A 13,680-nucleotide genomic window follows, 5' to 3' on the forward strand; every position below is an offset into this window, starting at 1 on the left:
TCGTGACTTGTCCTGTACTAACATCAATCCCCTTCCATCTTTTGTTGGCTGAAGCAGTGCTCCTCCCCCCTGCAGGACAACATTCCCATAGCCCAGCGCCGCCGCTTCACCCGCGTGGAGATGGCTCGGGTTCTGATGGAGCGCAATCAATACAAGGAGAGGTTGATGGAGCTCCAGGAGGCTGTCAGGTGGACAGAGATGATCAGGTGAGACTGAACGGTGGTGAACATTTGCTATTTAGGACAGAACCTGGCTGTGTTTGACCTTGTGGTTGATGGAAACCCTACTGAGATACGGGTTGAGAAGTGCTGAAAGTTTTCCAAACTGTAGATGCTTCTCTCCTAATGCCTGGTACTTTTATTCCAGAACCTGGGCTGCAAATCTTGAGTTACCATCATTATTTGGAGACAAGGGGCAGTTGCTTGTCTTGCTTGTTTCTTGTGTGCTAATTAAGCTAGGAGAAGCTGTAGGGAATAGGATTGCTTCTAATTAATTCTAAGGGCTATGTCTTGAAATGAATATAGTGCTGGGGTTTGTAGTTACCAGACTAGAACTGTGGCAATGATAATGATGTAGGGAGCTGATAAAACTTCCAGTTGAACACACTTACTTGCACTTCATTTCAGTTTTGAAACATGAAGTGATTAGGCGTGCTTCCATTAAAGACCAGTGCATGTCAATTCCTCTGTTGTGTTTTGAAATGCTTTACAATGGATTCTGAATTTGACATGGCTTCCTTGATAGAAGTGGCCTGCTGGTTGGCAGAAACTTGGGTAAGAGAAGCTGAAATTAATTTGCTTCTGCTATCTTTGTCCTTAGAGCTTCCCGTGAGCACCCATCTGTTCAGGAGAAGAAGAAATCCACCATTTGGCAGTTGTAAGTTCTTTGATAGTTTGTGTACGATTAAGAAACAGAGAAGTGTTGCCATTTCTACTTCAGACAGCAACTTATAGATTCTGACATTAAGGAAACGTCAACTGAAAATGTTGTTAGCTGAACCCTTTTGCCTTCAAAGGCTTCTTTTGTTCCTAGTGAAATTAAAATCAGATCTGAACAACTGCATTTTGTTCTGCAACAAGTACCTTGGAATAGAAACATACATACAAACAGTTTTAATACAAAACTGTTTTCAGAAAGTATCTCTGTGGAAGCTAAAAACACCTTATGTCAATTAAACTGAGCTCTGTGTTTGAAGTAGGGCAGTTTTCATGAAGGGCTTACAGCCTCTGATTGCTTACCTGTTGCTTCCCTGTTGTGAATCGACGGTGTGTTGTGTCCCCAGGCACCTTTTATCTTATTTCTTGGCCTCTTTCTGTCCCTAGCTTCAGCCGTCTGTTCAGCTCTTCCTCGAGTCCCCCACCAGCAAAGAGGACCTACCCGTCAGTGAACATCCACTACAAGTCTCCAACCACAGCAGGGTTCAGCCAGCGCCGCAGTCACACCATGTGCCAGATCTCCTCCGGCAGCCGCACGCTGGAGTTCTTCCCTGACGAGTGAGTTGTGTGCTGGGTGCCCAGCCAGCTCTCCCTGCAGCTCTCCCAGATAGCAGCTTTTCTTAAAATAAGCTGGTTTCCATTTTTTGAAAAGTCTGAGTGGTGTTAATATGTTTCTGTCTCTAGTGGTTTCTCTCTCTGATCTTTCACTCATTAACTACCACGTGAATGGGCTCAGCAAACTTTGTCCTCCCAAAGCTATCACTGCCGTGGCTTTCTAGGCCATGATGGTTCAGCAGGGACCAGTGTAGGCTTGAGTTGGCCTCACCCCTGGTTCTGCACTCGTGTTTGCAGACTGCGTGACAGACTGAAGTAGGACTTCTGTGGGAGAGTGTGATGGCAGCGTTAGGACAGTGAGATGGAGTGTCTTGCCCAACCCACCTGACAAGGGGATTAGAAGTTCTCTCAACAGCACATTTAGGTCACAATATCTGGCTTTAATCTTAACAGTGCTAAAAAGAGCCGCTTAAGTGTTGCTACTGTAGAATCTTCTCCCTAGCCTTTATCTCTCTGGCATGAAGGGATAAAACTCTTCTGTGCTTTACCTGATGTCAGAATGCGTCTACCATGGCGAGGTTGTACAGTTTCATATATGGTATGTTTTTGTGGAAGGACTTTGGAGAGTGTCATGATAAAGTATTAGAACTTCAGCAATAAGAAGGATTTGTTGGAAAGGAGAAGAGGAGAAGAGAGATTGTCTTTAGAAGGGTAAATTTGGATTTTATAGGTATTGCCTGCCTTTATTCTGTTCGTTTTATCTGCTTACAATATCATAGTCACTATGCGGTGTCTGAGTGCTTTCAGCAGTGCATTAAACAATGTGACTAACCACTGCCAGAAGTTGTTTGTTCTCTCATCCTCTCCCCAGGGGCTGAAGCACGTGCAGGGAAATGTTTTGTTTTAGCAGGAGGTTGTTTTTATTTTAAGTGTATACGCCATTATGTGTGTGCATGTGTGTGTAGGTGTTTTTGTTGTGGACTGGATTTTTTTGCTGATACTTGTACCTTGGAATGATACTTCAAAAACCTACTGAGAGCTGGAACTGGTATTCAAACAGCCTTTGTTTATATTAAAACATATCTTAAAAGCTCACAGATCAATTTTTCTTTTAACCTTTGCCAGTGTAAAGCTGGAGTTGTTCCGGCTTGAAACCAGCAGTTTCAACAGCAGTTAGTACGTATTTTCCTTGTCAGCAAAGAAAGCTTTGAAATGGACAGAAAAATAAATAGTTGGCTATAATGAAGAAGGGAAGAACTCAAAATGTCTTCCTGATGGAGACATTAGATCATTAAATTTTAACAGCTAAGCAAAAATTGGTGTAATCTCATAGATTCGTAGGTCTTATGGAAGGTTGATTCCCTGTTTGTGAAGGGCTCATGGAGCACTGAAGGGGAGACGACAATGGTTTGTCCTGTCACATCGCTCGGGTAACGGAGCTGCAGGTTAGGGATGCCTTTGCCTGCTTCTTATCAGTGTTTTTCTCTCTCTGATTTCCTGCATCTGTTTTCAAAGATGGATTTGGTTTGCTTCGTTTTTCTTCCCCGTGTTACAGCAACACTCCCTTAACCTCCAGCTTCTGTTTTTAACCAGAGGCTGAGAAGTAACGCTGGTGCTTCTCTCCTCAGTGACTGCACGTCCTCGGCACGTCGCGAGCAGAAGCGGGAGCAGTACCGCCAGGTGCGGGAGCACGTGCGGAACGACGACGGGCGATTGCAGGCCTGTGGCTGGAGCCTCCCTGCCAAGTACAAGCAGGTAGGGACCGCCCTCCAGACAGGCTGAGGGGACATCGTCCCTCACAGTGAAACCTGTGAGCACCTAACTCTCCCACTGGTAGCCTTAGTCCTGAAATATTTCATTTAGAGGTATCATATGCGTGGTTTATGATAATTGGATTAATCTTTTCTATATGTTCACCAAAGTCAATGGAGGGGCCATTCCTCTGCATGCAGATTGCTGAAAGAACCTATCCTAAACCAAAAGTAATTCATCTTTGTCCAGAGCCCAGTATGTGTTTTTATTTCTGTGTCATCTAATGTTCACCTTCAATTATATATTTCATTTATACCCTGAGAACTTTACCAGTCGTTTAATATAAAAATCAAATGCAGCGCAGTTTGCTTCTACTTCTCCCCAGCAGTAACACAAAATCAAATGCCATCAGCCTCATTTCTTAGCCTGTGACTCATTGAACTGGTCAAAGATGACCTGAAAGGAAGGAGTCTTGCAGTGTGGCTTTAAAGTGGATGAGTTTCAGGCCATGGTGGAAGGGAACACCAGTGTTAGGACTTCTTTCATCTTAACAGCCCTTTGTCCATCAGCAACGCAGTGTGTAGCCTCTGCTGAACAGAGCTTGGGCACCGTGTCACAGGGTAAGGGGCAGTGTCTTTGGTCAGCTGCTCCCAGCCCTGTAGGGACTCTGTCTCACACAAGATGTGAGGTGAAGCCTCAGCTGCACCCATCTCTGAGGCTAGTAAGTTGGGTTCTGCCACGTCAGTGTCATCTCTCACATCAAATCTGGTGTTCACAGCTTTGTACTGTTCTTTTTCGTCTTCTCTTCCCACCCCAGCTGAGTCCCAATGGTGGTCAAGAAGACACTCGCATGAAAAACGTCCCTGTGCCTGTATATTGTCGTCCACTAGTAGAGAAGGACCCGACCATGAAGGTATGTTGTCTCTGCATTCCATTCCGGTTCAGCAAGGAGACAGGGAATAGCAAACAATTTTGGTTGCTGAATGTGCAATTTTTACAGCAATCTCTAATTTTTTTACATTATATATTCAGAAGTCTGTCTTCTGCTTCCTTTTTTGAATGGTCGTTTCTAGAATGCATAGGGAAAAGTACCTCTCTCTGTAAGGACATAATTCTCTGCTGATTCTGGTTGCCAGGTCCTATTCTTCTGTCTTACATATTATACTTTTTTGAGACAACTCTTATATCAGCAACATTTTATGCTTATAAGGCTTTCACTGAGACTCCTATGGGAATAATACAAAACAATATAAAATTCATGAAAACAAACAGGTGAAAGTAAAAATGCATTTTGTCATTCATTTTAAGTTTCCATCGTTGATGGAGATTCACTGGCAATGGGCCAAAATAATCTAGAGCAGACTTTTTTGAAGCTATGTCTATCAATAGTGGAATATTTTGAGTGGAACTGCAGTTGAGAATGGATGGTCGTCTCTCTGCGGGTAGCACGTTTATCTGCTGTGATTAGTTGCTTTGAGATGGGTAGTTTGTCATTAAGTTTATTCAGAGCTGATTTTTAGAATGCCATTGTGGTGTTTAAATGGTAAGAAAATTCTTACGCTGTTGTTTGTAGAAGGTTGGTGTGATCTTTGGATAATATTCAGCATCTTTCCTTTATGATTTTGGGTGAATGCAGTATTTGTTTCTGTAGCCCTGTGCCCAGGATGTGGTGTGCTGCTTTCTCTCCACACTCGTTCCACAAGGAGCTAAACCAGCAGAATTTTTTTTCCTTTTCCATTTTTTTTTTTGGTAACTTCACTTTTTGCTGTCTTAGTTCTTTAAATAGCTCTCTAAGATTAGATAAACACTGATTTTTGGTCAAAGGAGTATGTGAGGAAGCAGAAGAGTGCAAGTGGTGCGAGGGGGGCGGGAGTGCACTGAATGTGGATCCTCAGCCAAGCAGCCACTGCCAGTTTTGGCTGAGCAGTCATGCTCCTTATACTCCAGGCTAGTGATACCTGCCGTGTCCTGCATGCTCTGCTACCACGACTTAGGAACACCAGAGTCAGAAAAATGGGAGGACATTTCATAAGCCTGTTCTCAGTTATGCACCTGATTTATTATCTTTGTTTTCTTTACATTTGTGAGTCACATCTGTTAAAAAACCAGTTATTTTTTTTGCTAGGTTACAAGACCCTTATCTTACCTCCATCAAATCTGACTGTCTCCTAGTAGGAATCAACAAGATTTGCTGTTTACAAGTATATATTTTAGATGTTTGACATGTGTCCACAGTTCTCTACAAAGGTGCCTGAATTTCAAGAGACCCCGGAGCCTGCAGAGTTCTTGGTTTAAGATTCCTGTTTCTGTTGCTTAGCTGTGGTGTGCGGCTGGAGTCAATCTCACGGGATGGAGACCTTTGGAGCAGGAGTCTGGGAACGGACAGAAACTGGATCCTGGACGTGATCCCCTCACCTGTGATAGGGAAGTGGAAGGCGAGAACAACAAAAGTAACCATACCTCTCCTGAAAAGAAAAAGGTCAGAAAGGAAAGTGTTTGTTTGTTTTCCTCCAGTGTTTTTTCTCATTCCATTCTTGACAAGCCCCCCTCTCTCAATACCTTTGTACTATGACATATAATGCTCTAACTTGTACTTGTGAGACATTGTCTTGTGCAGCAGGGTTCTGGTGTTTTGGCTCTTCAGTAACTTTTATGTGTGATTTGGGATAAATGACCCAGGATAAAATTTTCCAACTTCTGCTGTTGAGACATTTAGAATTTTGAAAAACAATACTGATAATAAGTGTAATTAAGTGCTTGATGAGGTTGCTAGGAAGATTGTGGAGTCCTCATTACTGTAAACTAAAAATAAATTCAGGCAAAGCTTTGTTAAAAAGAACAGAGACATAGCAGAGTCCATGAGTCCATTTGGTTCAGAAGTTGAAGCTCTTGAGATTTATTCCAGCTTTGGTTTTTAATAGTGTTTAGTGTTAGGGGTCTTTTTGAGAACCAAGCTGTAATTTGCAGATAATAATACAACGTTTTATCCTTTCTGGTTTGTGGGGGCTTTTCCACACTGTCTTACACTGCTGCCCTGTAGTCTTCTGAGGTGAGCTTGCTGAAGCTGGCAGGTCAAGTGCATCCCAGATATGTGGTATTCTGTCTAAAGTGAACGTTCAGTGATACATTAGTCAGACGTCTCAGAAGAGAGACTAATGGCCAAACTCCTCTTGCCCTAAGGAGCCAGACAGGCTTTGTGGCTGGTGTTCTGGATACCAGTGTGGTAACGTGAATGAAACTTTCATAGCTGATATTGCTTACATGCATCAGCTAGGAAGACACTTCACTCTTTGAAGCTGGCATTGTGGTCTTTGCATGTGTAAATGTTACCAAGCACTAATACGTGTGGTCTGATCTGAGAGGAGCACTGATCCTGCCTGTGTGTTTGCTCTCCTGAAGGCAAAGGAGCTCCATGAAATGGATGCCACATCCAGTCGTGTCTGGATCCTCACCAGTACGCTGTCAACAAGTAAAGTTGTCATTATTGATGCCAATCAGCCTGGCACAGTGGTGGACCAGTTCACTGTCTGCAATGCTCATGTGCTCTGCATCTCCAGCATCCCTGGTAAGTGGGGCCCAGGTGCACTGGCTGTGACCTGCACAGGGTCACCCGCTCCACCGAGGAGTGACAAATGTAGTGTCCTCACTTCAGAACTAACCGTACTGCTGCATTTGGTAATTGTCCCTCAAAGCCATAACTCAGACCTTTCCTTCTTGTAGGACCTTTCCACAGAGATCCCTCACTGTCGAATGTTTAGCAAGTGGTTCCTTTGGCACATAAAGGATGGTTTTTGGGAGCAAGAGGTTTGGGAGGGCTCTGTAGCCAGCCTGGATGTTGCTGCTGCATTTCAGTTAGCGGTGACAGCTAGATTTATGGGACAATCTGTTCTTTGCCCTTCAGCGGCCAGTGAGAGCGATTATCCTCCAGGCGAGATCTTTCTGGAGGGAGATGTAAATCCTGAAGAGTCGTCCGGAACGGATGGTGTCTTGGCAGGAATCACTCTGGTGGGCTGTGCAACGCGCTGCAATGTGCCACGAAGCAATTGTTCCTCGCGTGGTGACACACCTGTGCTGGACAAGGGACAGAGTGAGTTTTGGGACATAAAACTTAGTGGCAGTCCAGTTATAGCTAGTCCTATGTGAGCTTATGGTCTTACAGCTGTCCTGTCCCTGAGTTAACTACTTCAGAGGCCTCAAGAAGTTTCTTGATGTGGTACAGGAAGAGGCAAGGCCCTTTTGGTGCGTTTCTCTTCAGAGCCCTCCTTTTCTCTCCGAGTAATCCACGCCCTGCAGCCTGGTTGTGGGGATCACACAGCAGTGTGTGTGATCTTTTCTCTGCTATAATTGCTTCTGTTCTCTTTGCTTTCTGCTCTGAACCATGCTTTCTTGTGAAGTCAGTTAAGCCCATATGAAAACCGTAGTGATGCCCTTGCTGACTTCATACTGCAGTGGGCAGCCCTGGACAACTGCTGTTTTGCTCATCACAGACTGTGCCTCAACTTTAAAATAGCCTCTGTTCCCCATCCAAACAGAAAACATTGCATGTTCTGCTGTCTGTGGTACAGGTTCAGGGCTTGACTGCATTTAGCAAGGAAGGATAAATTAAAAAGCTGACAGCCTGTTTTCTGTATAGCTAACTTACCAGCTCATTCTCCAATATGTCTCACACTGTTCTTTGCCTCTTAGGTGAGGTTGCTGCTGTCTGCAATGGGAAGATCAACCAGTCCCAGTCTACTGAGGAGGCAACAGAAGCTATGGAGGTACCAGAGAACGGTACAAGTGAGGCAGAGCCTGCTCAGGCCCGGCCTGGGCCCCTCACGGAGCACGTGTTTACAGATCCAGTCCCTGCACAGGCACCTCTCGGGCAGAATGGGTAGGAGTCTGGGGCCAAAGTGCCAGTTCAGTTATTTATCAGCTCTGTTTTCATAAGCTTTTTGATATGAGAACCAGCCTGATATTCTGATAAAATGTCAAACTTTTTTCAGTTTTGTGCCCAAATAGTATTACATCTGGGATGATAGGCAAAGAAAGAAATGAAATTAAAATAAACATGGTTCAACCTGCAGCAGACTGTGTCGGCTGTTTAAGTTCAAATACTTGATCTCTCAATATGAATTTAGACCTGCTGTTAATACAGGTCTTTCGAAGTACATGTACACTTCATTTTCTTACTGAAGGAGCTTATTGATCCATGTGTAAAAATAACAAACTATTTATTCTAGTAGTACCTCTAATGTGTTCTAAAGATAATGAAGAAAGCACATCTCCACCCAAAAATTCTTAAGACAAATTAGTCTGATGTGATAGCCTGAGGAGCAAGGTGGAAGTCCTGGATGGAAATTGTTCCGAAATGACTGAGTTATTCTAAGTTGTTCCTGCTGAAGTTGAAAATGAACAGAGAAAACAGTGTTTATACATTAGTACTGCCAAACACTAAGTTAAGCTCATAGATTTGAAGTACTTTGTATTGGTGGGGAAAAAAGGAAGTTTTGCAAATTGCAGATTCAGGAGTCAAGCATTAAAAAACACTGACCAGAAGGAAGTGATTTGTGTATACAAGTGCCCTTATCTGCTTGTGAGTGCCAGACTGTGAGCGCAGATGGGCATTCTGTGCATTGCTGCTAATAAAAGCCTCTGACAATGTTCTTTTGCCTCTTCAGGGAGAATGGGCAGCCGAAGATGGAGTCAAGCACAACATTGCCAGACCAGGAATTGAATGGAGATGCTGCTGGGACTTGCACCAGTGCTGCCCCCACCATGTGGCTGGGAGCACAGAACGGCTGGTGAGTTCCCCATGGGCTGGCAGGTCTCTCTCACCTCCATTCCCCTCTGGGCACCACTTGTTGTGTCCTCACACCTTTAGTTCACTTCTTGTTTCTGGGGTAGATTTTCATTGCTCGTTGTTGTTCTGAGCCCTCTGCTCATCGCAGGCACAGGGATTTAACCTCACTTTCTTACCTAACCTTCACCTTCCCACCAGAAGAAAAGACTCAAGCCTAGTCAGGCTGAAGATGTGGGGCCTTGCTGCTAACCCTCCCAATTTGTCCCTTCTCGCAGGCTTTATGTGCACTCAGCTGTATCCAACTGGAAGAAGTGTCTGCACTCGATAAAGCTGAAGGACTCTGTACTGAGTCTAGTGTAAGTGTGCATGCCAGGGGATGCTGAAGGAGAAGGTTCAGTGCCTAAGCAATATTTTAGATGGGGGTAGCAGCTCTCTGTTAGTTGTCTTTTTCTTTGCTCTTCTAATTGTGTTGGTTTGTGAGGAGGGTTTCCCAATGTGTTTGTTATCGGAAAACCTCATACTGAGTCATTCTTGTGCTCAACTGCAGACCTGACCCATTCAGTGAATAAGGTACTGAATGAGATTAGTAGTATCAGGAGGAAATAAGTGGGTTGGAGAAAGGCAAAATTTCACTGGGGTGTTAATGAGGTGGAATTTGTTGAAATTCATGAGTTTGTAGTGTGAAGGAAAAGTTAACCTCCACAGGGAATTTGTGGATGATCTTACTACAGTGGAGGTAAGAGCTATGACCCTCGGTCCTTGCAGGATGTTCCTGCAAGTGCTAAACTGAGTGGAAATTGTAGACAGAACATAAAGATGGCATTCATGGATGTCAGAAAATATTTGTTAGTCACTTACTTCTCCAGATTTCTTTAAAGTATTTACTTTTTGGTAATTCCAGGCATGTGAAAGGGAGGGTCCTTGTTGCTCTGGCAGATGGAACACTAGCCATATTCCACCGGGGAGAAGGTAAGAATCAATGCAGTAAGAGAAAACCAGGCTTGGCCAAAGGTGTAACAATGGATTAAATGCTATTCTGGGTCAAGAAGGAAAGGTGCTGGCTTGCCACAGTACAAACATATGGGGAAAGTTCAGTAAAAACATTCATGGGAAGTTCACAGTCATAAGCAAAATGAGCACTGCAGTATTAGCTAAGCCTGTGTACCTAGACATACATGGAAATGGAAAGGCAGATGATCTTATTGTATACTGACATGTCATGAAGGAGATGCAACTTTCCACACTTGTTTTTCACCGTAGATGGTCAGTGGGATCTCAGTAATTATCACCTGATGGACCTCGGTCACACTCACCATTCCATCCGCTGCATGGCCGTTGTGTATGATAGAGTCTGGTGTGGCTACAAGAACAAAATCCATGTTATCCAGCCTAAGACAATGCAGATCGAGGTATGCACATGCTTGTGTTATATTTATTCTTATAGCTGTTTTCTGCTGCAGGTATGGAAATGCAAAACCTTTGTATTGACATTGCTGGCTGTAGGACCCAAACTGTCAACCAGGGTCATGTTATGACACAGGTGGCCAGGGGGTGTATTTATTCCTTCCTCCATTTGCAGACCTTAAATCTTTAGATAAGTATAACCTGAGCACTTGCTTTGCCTTTACAAGTGAGTCTGCGTGGCCACGTACTGTACAGGTGTACATGTGTGCTCACAGCTACCCTTCTGATATGGTCTCAGACTTCTCCATCTGTAGGCATTGTGGCACAAAGGAAGAGTACAGTTAGCAAGCCCCAGTGATCCCACTTGCCTAACTATAAAATGACATTTAAAGCCTTTTCATTGATACTCAGTCCAGTGCTGTGCTACAAACCTGTTTGGCAGTGCTTGGAATAATTCTAATCAAAGGGAGAAGAAGAGTGGAATCTGAAGTTCATGTCAGTGAGCCAAGGCACTTTGATTGTTGGAATTTATACTGGAATTGTGTGTTTTCCTTTTCTACCAAGCACATTGAAAGCTCTTGGTTTCTAAATGTTATTTTGCTCCTGAAGTGGTCTGCAAAGACCGTAATCTCTGCAGAGCTGCTATACAACTCATCTTCCAAGCGAGGGACTTTGCACTGTAGTGAACTTCTGAGGTCAGTCAGCATTAACACATATTCTCCAAGAGCTTTGAAACCCAAACAAGTGATCTCAGTGTAAGAGAATGGAGTAAATGTGCAGATAATTGCAAACCTTTTGTGAACTCACATTGGTCCACCTGTTTGGCATTTCAGAAATCCTTTGACGCTCACCCTCGGCGGGAGAGTCAGGTGCGACAGCTGGCGTGGATTGGAGATGGAGTGTGGGTTTCCATCCGCCTGGACTCCACTCTGAGGCTTTACCATGCCCACAGCCATCAACATCTTCAAGATGTCGACATTGAGCCTTATGTCAGCAAGATGCTAGGTGAGGCACTAGAGGCTGTCAGTAAATGGTCTGTTGCGTATTGAGATCAGAAAGAAATCAAAATTCATTAGCGGACCTTGCCCAAAGTCATAACTGCCTCTCCAATTGTTGTGCATGTTTACTAGGCACTGGAAAGCTGGGCTTCTCGTTTGTGCGGATTACAGCCCTGCTCATCGCTGGCAACCGCCTCTGGGTAGGGACAGGGAACGGTGTCGTCATCTCCATTCCTTTGACTGAGAGTAAGTGATGTTTATTGGAGATACTTCTGTGTTTCCCTTTAAAAAAAAGGAATGTTTTGGCTTGTCCCTTGTGCAGCGTGGCGGGTGGCTCTGGCAGGCTGATGCATTCTGCACAGTTTTACTCTGAACCTGACGCACCTTTGATCATAGCAGCGTTCAGAGAGAAGTGCCGTGAGTATGAGCCACCCTGAGCTTGGTTAACTGTTTATTAAGGAATTAAGTGTTCGGTTGAATGGATTTAACCTGTTTAAAACCAAATAGGTATTTGTTACTGTCCTGTTCAGTTCAGTTGAAGCCATTTTCTTCTTGGGGACCAGTGACATCTCTGCCATCTGTACAGTCTTCTTTACTGAGCGTGACCTGGACAGAGCAGACTGATGTGAACTGGTTCTGTAGCTACCGGAAAGCAGGAGAAACAAAGCTTTGGGAATTGTAGTAAGTCTCCAAAAGGAGGCCACGGGATGAGAAACAACCAGGAAGATCTCCCTGGAAATTTTGTCTTGGTATAGACGTCTAAATGTCTCCATGACAGTATTTTCCAGAAACTGACCTTAGAAAAGCTTCGTTTACTCAAATTAGGGCTCAGCTTTATCAGTCAAGTAGAAATCAGTGTCCTACACCAAATCCAACCTGGTGAGGAGACCCAGCGGTAGTAGTTAATAGGTGCATCTCTGACGCTGGAAGTTTAGTTGAAGCTCTTAGTAATCCTGCTCTGTACCTGCCAGTCAGCATCTAATTTTGAAGATCTGTTCCAGATTATAATGGGGGAGTAGGATTTGAGGCTGATTGCAGTTGTTTTCAACAGAAAGCAGACAAATTTGCATTTTCTCACCACTGCCAATAGGAAATCTGAGAAGCAAATGGCTCTTGTATAAGAGGAGCAAACCTGGTGTAATCCTTGTGGAGATCAGGGCTGAGGTGGTCTCCTCTAGGGCTGGTGGAGCTGGGTGTGCCCAGGACTGACAGCAGGAAGCCAGTGACACAGTCATCTTTGCACATGGCAATCTTGGTCTCCTTTCTGACCCCCCGTTTTAAAGGCCATTCTTCCTTGGGGCTGCTGCCCTAATCCTGAGTCAAGCTTGTTCCCTGAGTCAAGCTTGAATCCTGAGTCAAGCTTGTTCCTTGCTGTAAACGAGTTGCACTATCTCTTGGCATTTCTGTAAAAATGTGATAAGCAGTAAGGTCTCACTGGAAACTTTAGTAATGGATCTTTGTGACCATGGTCCCTCTCCCATCTCAGATACTACATTTGTCTTTCTAAGATAAGAGCAAAATGAGCAAGAACAATGTCGGTATAAATTGGTCAGAGCCTGTAGCTCCTGTTGCAGTTTCTCTCGGTTTTATACGTTTCTCGCAGTAATCACCTTTTTCTTCTCTCCCGTCCTGCCTGACTCTTCCCCTGCCCCTCTGTGTTCCCACCCCTTGCCTGTGCCTAGCTGTAGTCCTCCACCGAGGCCAACTCCTTGGGCTCCGGGGTAAGTCCGTTGCCTCCTTCCTTCAGCTTTCACTCCTTTGACACCCATTCACCTTTGCAATCACTTCCCTACCCTTCCATCCTGCTATTCAGCGCTTTCCCTCCATTTCTCCTCATCACTCTATGTTGCATCTGAGAAAAGCAACCAGAGACAGTAATGTAAATATCCTCATTTCCCATGGCTAAAACCATTTTCATCCACCTCATTAGCCATCCCTCTGGGGTTTATTTTGTGTTAAGAGTACTTTATCCTTCATCAGTAGTTCCCTGTTGTGATAAATGAGGTTTGAGATTGGGGACTGTAAAAGCTCATTCAGTCAGAGAGTCCCAGGAAGCAGGAGTGGACTGTTCTTCCAACGTCTTCCTTGGTCATCCCCAGTTTTCTAAGGATGCTCCTCTGGTCTGTTCCAGGCCAAAGGCAGGAGGTGCTGTGGCACCTGCCAGCTGCAAGTAATCAACCAAGATTTTTAACCAGAGGGGACCTTGGTAAACATTAAGAATGGTTTGGTTTTGTGCCAGTTAAGGCAGGGTCTG

At 44.4% G+C, this 13,680-nt stretch overlaps 1 protein-coding gene across 43 annotated transcripts in view; it reads left to right on the forward strand.

Moving 5' to 3' along the window:
• The window catches only part of MAPK8IP3 (mitogen-activated protein kinase 8 interacting protein 3), a 59,478-nt gene that overhangs the window by 40,549 nt on the left and 5,249 nt on the right, over positions 1 to 13,680 (forward strand). For 16 of the 43 annotated variants that reach the window (XM_065030570.1, XM_065030580.1, XM_065030586.1 and 13 more), the window contains 16 exons: positions 76 to 206; positions 820 to 876; positions 1,323 to 1,493; positions 3,119 to 3,245; positions 4,060 to 4,155; positions 5,560 to 5,721; positions 6,642 to 6,807; positions 7,144 to 7,329; positions 7,929 to 8,115; positions 8,903 to 9,025; positions 9,300 to 9,380; positions 9,926 to 9,993; positions 10,285 to 10,433; positions 11,262 to 11,433; positions 11,559 to 11,672; positions 13,109 to 13,147. In XM_065030570.1, the coding sequence (XP_064886642.1) occupies positions 76 to 206; positions 820 to 876; positions 1,323 to 1,493; positions 3,119 to 3,245; positions 4,060 to 4,155; positions 5,560 to 5,721; positions 6,642 to 6,807; positions 7,144 to 7,329; positions 7,929 to 8,115; positions 8,903 to 9,025; positions 9,300 to 9,380; positions 9,926 to 9,993; positions 10,285 to 10,433; positions 11,262 to 11,433; positions 11,559 to 11,672; positions 13,109 to 13,147 (2,029 nt within the window). Of the gene's footprint in view, positions 1 to 54; positions 207 to 819; positions 877 to 1,322; positions 1,494 to 3,118; positions 3,246 to 4,059; positions 4,156 to 5,559; positions 5,722 to 6,641; positions 6,808 to 7,143; positions 7,330 to 7,928; positions 8,116 to 8,902; positions 9,026 to 9,299; positions 9,381 to 9,925; positions 9,994 to 10,284; positions 10,434 to 11,261; positions 11,434 to 11,558; positions 11,673 to 13,108; positions 13,148 to 13,680 lie in introns of all 43 variants that reach the window. The other 27 variants (XM_065030566.1, XM_065030574.1, XM_065030569.1 and 24 more) reach the window with 5 other exon arrangements.

The sequence above is a fragment of the Columba livia genome, chromosome 15, assembly GCF_036013475.1.
Source record: "Columba livia isolate bColLiv1 breed racing homer chromosome 15, bColLiv1.pat.W.v2, whole genome shotgun sequence".
NCBI classification, from domain to species: domain Eukaryota; kingdom Metazoa; phylum Chordata; class Aves; order Columbiformes; family Columbidae; genus Columba; species Columba livia.